We start from the raw sequence: 8,008 nt of genomic DNA, 5'->3' as shown, positions 1-8,008 counted from the left end.
TTACAGACTGGGAGAAAGGCACAGAGCAAAGGATTTTCCGTGGGAACAGGGAAGGGTCATATGTCACACTGCATCAAGCCTTGCGTAATATTTGTGTCCAGAGCAGAACCAGTCATTTGGAATAGCTCTTTCTGGAACACTCAGAAAATGAGTTTTACTGCACGGGACTCATGGAAGACCTATTTTTTTTTCTTCCCAGCTGCTACCTGTTGCCTCTACAAAGACTGACAAATCACTTTTCTGTTTTAACCCTGATTCCATGCACAGGCAAATCAATACGAAACAAAGCCCACTTTTATATAGCTTACTGACAGATTAAAACTACAGTACATATATAAATATAATAATAATCCTCATTTTTTTTCTGCTAAGCAATAGGCTACATGATACTCTCCTTGCTCACACGAGCAGTCTTCTAACCTTCAGGCTGTATGCCAGGGAAGACTAATGCACTCTTCACTTCTGAGGAGGTGAAGTTCATCTGCTAGGTGCCAAAGCAGACCTTGTTTTGCACTATTATTTCCAGAACACATATCACAGTAAATCACAGCGCTGCAGGCTTTTAGGCGTTACACACGCTGTTCTGTCCAGGACAGACTCTACCCCAGGCTTCGCCCAAGAAATAAAGCTGAGCTAAGGACTCAGGTAGGGAATGCAAATTACCTGTATAACCTGAGCAGCAAGCTCGGGTGTCCCGTGCTTCAAGTCATGTCCATTGATTGCAAGTACGCGGTCGTTGCTGCAGAGCCTGCCATCTTGAGCAGCCAACCCTCCTTCCAAAAGGTCGAGAATGAAAACCCCTGGCTCGTCTGTTCTGCGTACAAGTTTAATGCCAAGCTGCTCGCTGGAGTCGCGTTTATGCAGCGTCACTTGAAAGCTGTCTTCCCGCAAGGAGCTGGTGGTGTCGGCATGGTTGTGTGTGCGGCTGCCGAACCGCCTCTCTCTCAGCACGGTAAGGTGCAGCACCGAGCAAGGCTGGGAAAGCACAGCTCGAGCATGGTTGTGAGACACATTGCTTATGTCAAAGCTATTGACCTGCAAAACCACAACAACAAAATCAGAATGATATTTTCATGTGTTTAATTGTTCCTGGTTATGGAAATAAAGTCCTTTCGAAACTAAATTCAGAGATCTCTGCAAAACCAACCTTGGAGCAACCTACGTATGTGACCCTACCAGGCTTCCTCTCTCGTCTTTCCATCCTCTCCTGCAAACCCACTTTGGCTGCCCAATCTACAAACCTATATTTAGGTTGGAAAAGACCCTTAAGATCATCGAGCCCAACGTTAACCTAGCTCTGCCAAGTCCACCACTAAACCATGTCCCTAAGCACCATATCTACACGTCTTTTGAATACCTCCGGGATAGTGACTCAACCGCTTCCCTGGGCAGCCTGTTCCAATGCTTGACAACCCTTTTGGTGAAGAAATGTTTCCTAATATCCAATCTAAACCTCCCCTGGTGCAACCTGAGGCCTTTTCCCACAAAGATGACAACATCTCTCTAACAGTGAACACCCTCTGTCATCATAGTCCAGGGTTTTTGTTCTCCTGGTCTCCTACACTTGTTTTCCTTAGATTTTTACACTGTTTGTTCTCCAGGACAAGAACTTTGCGTATGCTTTCAGTGTCAAGCCCAGCATCACTTAAAACTATAAAATAATAGCTATAAAAAGAATACATCCAAATCTCTGAGGAAAGCTTATGTCTAACAATACGCAGTACTTCCATGATGTGAAAAAAACGCTTGAAATCCAGAATAATGAAATTTGTTCATTAAGACAGTAGAAAAAGGTGGTTGTACTAGTTCTCAAGTTTTAGCATGAACTTAGGAGATTTTCCACCGACTGCAGCTAGGTCAGAGTTTCAGACTGAAAAACCTGTATCACTCAAAATTCAGTTGTAAATGAAGAACAGATTAAACTTTCCCCCTATAAACAAGAATTGTCTTTGTTATGTGGCCCAGTGATACAAAGATTAGTCATCTTCAGTCATTTCTTGCACTATAAAGTTAAGATAAAAATTGACAGTGCAATGAGATTTGGTAGAAAACAGGAGCACCACACAAACCAGCACAAAAGCTGTATTCGCCTTGTTCTGTAAGAAGGGGTTGGAAGTTAACACTAAAACTTCATCCTTAGCGTGTACTATTGTGCCCTGATGGAGGAACCTCTGTCCCATAATTTCAGCAGATAGAAACTAACACCAAATGGACTATACTGACCAGCTTTACGTAAGCCTTTTAATGGTCCCCACTGCAACCTAAGTAAGCAAAAATATAAACTTGCAGCTTCCCACCATCTAATAGCAATATTAACACTTAAAAAAAAATAGGAAGAGAAAGGACCCAGAAATCTATGTACGACAGCCACCACATTTACATCACACATCCGAATTGAGGGGTTCCGAGAGGTCAATGCCAAACAATTTGGCCGTGGTGGTTTCAGCACAGTGAAGGGGTAGCCGTACCCACCGGTACCCTACCCCTGCAAGAGGCTGCTGCTCCAGCTGCGAAGCGGGAGGTAGCCCTCCCTGAGCCACCTCCATCCTCCAGCCCAATGCCCAGCACAAAGCCGCTGCTCCCGGCAGCACCGCAAGCTCAGACACCGAACCACGGCCGTGTCTTGGTCTGCTACTGCCCCGAGACAGGATGTAACCTTGGGCATAGAGAAAGGAGGCATAGCTAGGAGAAATAACATTTAGAGCTGCCACCAGCAAAACCCACTAGGGCTCATCCGTTAGAGCCCTTAAACTAAATCTAGTTTTATTTTTAGCTGTCGCTAGCTAAAGTAAATACATAAAATACGGAAGCATTCAAAGGGCACAGAAGAATATATGCAACAGAATGTAATTCTTCTTTCTACAAGGCAGTTCACAATTTCAGAATAAAACAGCCTTAGCATTTCTTGGGGAAAGAGATTCTCATTAGGCCGTTTTACATGAATTACAGTCACAGTCCAGCACAAAAAAGGAACAATTTGTAGAGCACTTTGAAAATGTTAGGCACCTATATATACCTTGCAGACAACATACACTTTTATGTAGCTGTTACTAAATGCTGTTCCCTCAGATCTTGAAAGGGTAATACTTCTTGTTTGACTGGGCAAGAAAATGCTGAGTTTCATCTCGCAGCCCCTTCTGACTTTCTTTTAGTCCTTTACTGCTCATAAAAGCCTTTGAAAACATTTTCAGAAACATCTGACTGAAGTGTGCACGCTGAGCTGCATCTAACTTTGCACTTAATTACAGCTGGCAGAGACTGAGCCTGGTCATTTTAATACAACAGCTCAGCACCCGCACAGGTAAATTGAAAGCAATAAAGATACTGTATCTTCCAAAAAGTTTGGCTTTTACCTCCTGTACCTCTCCCTTGGCGTGACAGAAGGACTCTGATGGACACCCCCCTAGCATCTGACAGCCCCAGTACCAGCACGCTGATAGGGAAGACTCACTGCAGCTTATAAATCCTATTTATAGTCAATCTGTTGCCACTTACAGCTTTGGAAACTATAATTGACACCTGCCCAAACAGCAAGGATTTCCAAAGCTTCACTGGAGCTCAAGCTCCCTAATTCTGGCAACCAAGGAGAACCCTTGAGTATTGAAATAAATTAGGCAGCATTCAATCAGTGTCTGCAACTGCTTGTTAAAAGGCAACATTTTGGAAACCTCTTGGGTTACTTTCTTGGCCAGCCACTACGCTAATGCTCCAAGAGAGGAAAAAGGCACGTTTCTCAAAAGGGACTTTATTTTCTGAAGTGCAAACTAATTTCATTCCAAGGGTAACTACAGTATTTAAGCTACTTCTATCGGCTTGATTTCAAAAAAGTGAAATGAAAAAGGTTGATACTAATTTTGGACGGATCTCAGGCTATCGGATCAAAAGCAAACATTGTTACTGAAGTCATTTTGAAATGTATTTGTTTCAGGTGGAATGATTAAAAACAGAAAAAAGCTGGAGGACGGTCTTGTTTATATAGAACTCTGTAGGTGCCATCCTTAAGGGTCCTTTACAAGCCCTTCCCCTAATATAAAATTAAAACTCCAAAATTAATAGAATTTGATCTTTTTACACTGCCTGTGGCTGATTACTCAAAACTAACAAAAACACACTCTATCACAACCAACTTAAATTTTAATTGTTTGTTCACTTTTTTGGAAAAATATTTAAAGCACCTTGCTTCAAATCATGCCAGTGAAGAATATCACCGACTCATTTACGCATACTGAAAGATGCAGGTCAACTGCCTAGGCTATTGGAAGGTAACAGTGAAGCCAGATTAAAATAACAGTTTAGATGAAGTTAGCCTTACAATCCACAAATTGCTTTTTACATAGGAAAAATTATGCCAACTTGTTAACCAGAAGTAACCTTGGGTTCCTTCAGAAAGCATGCATAAAGTTGAAATAAAGACCAAGTCCCACAACATTTAAAAACAGCAAAATAAACTCATATTTTAAACATTGATAAGAGATGCTAAGGAGGAAAAATAATTCCAGGGCCTGGTCCAACAAACAACATAAAGCGTGATAGCCAAAAGTGCTAGAACAACAGGCTCTGCTCTGAATATTAATTTGCCTTCCAACCGATAATTGCAAAGCTAACGTTTACACAACATAGTCTGACAAGGAAAATCTCCTATCTCATTTAACAGGCAGTTCTGCAAGGAGTGAACGGAAAGCAAGCAGACAGAATATGTAATTAGGTTCCATACTTGAAGTATTTGGTCTCCAGCAAGAAGTCTTCCATCTCTGGCAATGATCCCATCTCGATAAACCTCTTGAATGACAATGTTGATCAAAGGCGTTTCATTGCCACCCACTATGCTAATTCCTAATTCGATATAAGGATTGGACCGATGAATTTCAATAGTAGTGATCTCTCCTTCAGGCAAGGCAGGTGGCTGTTGATTTGCTGCCAATTATTTTTAAAAAGAAAGATGATTAATATCCTTTATACCTCATTCACTTTCAGTAAAGCAAATCACCAAAGGACAATGTAGACACGCCACACGACAACAGTTTAACAACAAACTAAACAAGTGCAATTGGATTAGTTCCACTACTTGTCGGAACACCTAGCTCATTAGAAACAGCTCTCTAACAACTTAGTAGCATCCATGCTTCTTGAAATGGGGTCATTTGGATTGGAAAAGGATATTCTGAACCCTTTGGATCCTGTCCTTTATAATAAATTTCATACACTGCATTTCCAATTGGGTCACCTGTGTATTCACATTGGGTGATGATGATAAAAATGTGTTTTAGGGGTTACCCCATGGTGCATGACTTGGTCATGCCTCTTTGTCAGCTGGTCTCACACCTGCACTAGGAGCTGCTATTGAGTTACCGGGTCAAGAGAAGGAGCCCATTTCCGAAGCAAACATGGAGACAACTAAAGAGGAAAAAGGGGGATGCTAAAGGATGGCAAATACAGAGGAGAAGGAAGGGGACAGGACCACCTTCCTCTGTGGCAAGGCCCAGCGCTTCCTCTCTAAAATCCCAGATGCTAGAGACGTTACTGCTCATTCGATGCAGATGGATGCAGGAGTTACTCAGCTGCCTTTTCGCTCGAGCAGGACAGCACTCCGTGTGTGGGAAGGCTGCTGATCCGGGTGGGGGGGAAGAGGGGAAAAGAAATCTCATCTTAGAAAACAACTTTTGTAATTTTACAGAAAATACACTCCTTCCGACTCGCTGCGAGGCCAGTGCTACTAGTAGATTAACATGAACTACTGCACCATGATATGATAAATGATGATACAACACCATGATATCTGGCACACAGTCTATTTCTTTCCTTCCTAACTGTGACCTTATCCCAGTTGCATACTTGCACATAACCAAAACCCACTAATATTTCTCCAGGAACTGCAAAAGAAAAGAGCAGAAGATGAAGATGCGCATTCACGGTTGGTTAAGAGACAAGCTCTGACACCACAAATGTTTCCACATCTGATAAAAGAGACTCGAGAAGGTAAGTGATGACATACTGTCTGCTACTGTGTTCTCCTCAATAGGTGGATTGTTGATGCCGGGCTCATCTGTCCACACAGGAAGGGTGGGCGAGGTGAAGCTCTGCTCGGCTGGCACTATTCCCTGATCTGCATCTGGAGATAAACTGCTAGGCCGCTCTGTCCCACCGGGACTGCTCTCGCCCTCTGCTTCTGCTTGCAGCTTGCTCGTTTTCCTTCTCTCCAGAGCAACCCTTCGATGAGAAGCCCCAGGACACCTGTGAAGACAATGTTTATACCATGCTTCAAGCCTGCAGCAATGTTTGTAGCACAAAATACTTGAGTACTCCATCAAATGAAATCAGTCTTCTTCAAAGCCACAGCTTTAAACCAACCATAAAAAATATTAAACACATTGGATTTTAAGGCCAAAATATGTTTTAGTGGACAGAACCCCAAAACAATACTGCCTTCTTCACAAAACTTCTACTACATAGTTTTTTGGCCATGAACTAAATGTGCTGTAACACCTTCTGCATGTGGACTTACTCTGTTAATGTACATTCCAGTTTCTGGAAGATAACCTTGCTGAAAAGGTTAAACAGGACTGGCATAAAATTCCACAGTACAGAAGCCCCATTCAAAGACACATTTGGACACCCACTGAAACAATCTCCTTTCACCTTAGTAAGCCAAGAGAAGGAAGCATCATATTTTCCTGGGGTCATTTGGGGGAGGAAAGAGATGAAAATTTTACCTATATTGTAATCTAAGTGTTAAAATACTGAAAAAAAATTATGCTTGTCTAGGAGTTTGTATGAAAAGTTTAGCAAAAGTAACAGCTTTGCTCATCATCTCCTCTTGAATCAGTAGAAGGTGTTTCATCCTCCTCCTGTCTCCCCTTTTTTCTTCCTGACTTCACACACGAGGTGCAATTTTTTGCTTTCCCTCATGTAACAATGCTCCATCAGCATTTGGCACTTTTCACTATAAACTCATTTTTGTGAGTTCCCATTATTCTTAACACAATAATATTTTGCTTATGTTTAAAATCCTACAGTAGTTCATTGCAAAGAAGGGCTGCAATGTTGCAAATTCAGGGAAAGCCTTCATTTATCGAATGGTCTTACTTTTACATGTAGATAATTGGATGTGGACATCAATCTCACATCTGCCTGGGTGACAGTTTTGCCAGTGTCTGATATGTCACTTCTTACAGTATTTGATGTCCTTCTTAAGGTTCCTGCTTCTGGAGCTGCTGACCGTCTAAAGATGCTGGTACTGTAGCAGCGTCAGAAAAAAGGAACCGTGTTCTTGAAAGGACTCCCTGTTTGGGAACTTGACAGATTGTTGTAATAGAAGAAAAAATTATTTATTTTCGCAACAGGAGAAGAAATGTGTTAACAGAGTAAAAGACAGCAGAAGTCTAACGATGTCCTAACTTGTTAAACCAGAATGTTTTGAGAATCACAATTCTGTTCTGACATTCTGTGAAGGGGATTTGATAATTATATGGTTAGACTGTTTTGGCAGGAGGGATTTTGAAGAAATGTTAACAAATTTATTCAGCTCCGAAGAATGTTGATAAAGACACCTGTATAGCTTTTGTGACCCACAGCAGTGTTATACAAACATAAAGTGATATACATATATCAATCATTATATATATTAAAGTCATGATATGCATGTCTAGAAGGATAGCATAAGCTAACCCAAATGTGCTGTGAAATATGCATAAATACATAAATTAGAAACAGCTCACATTATGAAATGATGCATTTAAGAAATCATTTATTGGGGCTTTCCCCAAGGCGACTGCTGGTCATCTTGTTCTTCAAAGTTAAGAAAGTGCAAGCACAAAAGATGAAAATGACTTGAAAGGTTTTGCTTTGTGAAAAAGTTTCTCTGATTTTAATGATGGAACACAACCCTACTTCTTGGTTTTGCCCAGATAATATTTACTACATAAAATCAGTGGCATAGCGGGACTGATCAGCTAAGAAATCTGGCCAGTCTCAATTTATTCTGGTGGCCAGAGACATACAGTTACAGGCG

The 8,008-nt window shown here is 41.5% G+C and overlaps 1 protein-coding gene across 1 annotated transcript in view; it reads right to left on the bottom strand.

Moving 5' to 3' along the window:
• Window positions 1–8,008, bottom strand: part of LNX2 (ligand of numb-protein X 2) — a 53,559-nt gene that overhangs the window by 12,554 nt on the left and 32,997 nt on the right. Inside the window, exons 4-6 of the mRNA XM_009327751.1 lie at window positions 5,993–6,231; window positions 4,715–4,914; window positions 664–1,035 (exon numbers count right to left, since the gene is read on the bottom strand). Of these exons, the coding sequence (XP_009326026.1) occupies window positions 664–1,035; window positions 4,715–4,914; window positions 5,993–6,231 (811 nt within the window). The remainder of the gene's footprint in view (window positions 1–663; window positions 1,036–4,714; window positions 4,915–5,992; window positions 6,232–8,008) is intronic.

The sequence above is a fragment of the Pygoscelis adeliae genome, unplaced genomic scaffold (assembly GCF_000699105.1).
Source record: "Pygoscelis adeliae isolate BGI_AS28 unplaced genomic scaffold, ASM69910v1 Scaffold14, whole genome shotgun sequence".
In the NCBI taxonomy this organism is placed as follows: domain Eukaryota; kingdom Metazoa; phylum Chordata; class Aves; order Sphenisciformes; family Spheniscidae; genus Pygoscelis; species Pygoscelis adeliae.
Note: the sequence above shows the minus strand (reverse complement) of the source record. Positions and strands in the feature narration are given on the sequence as shown.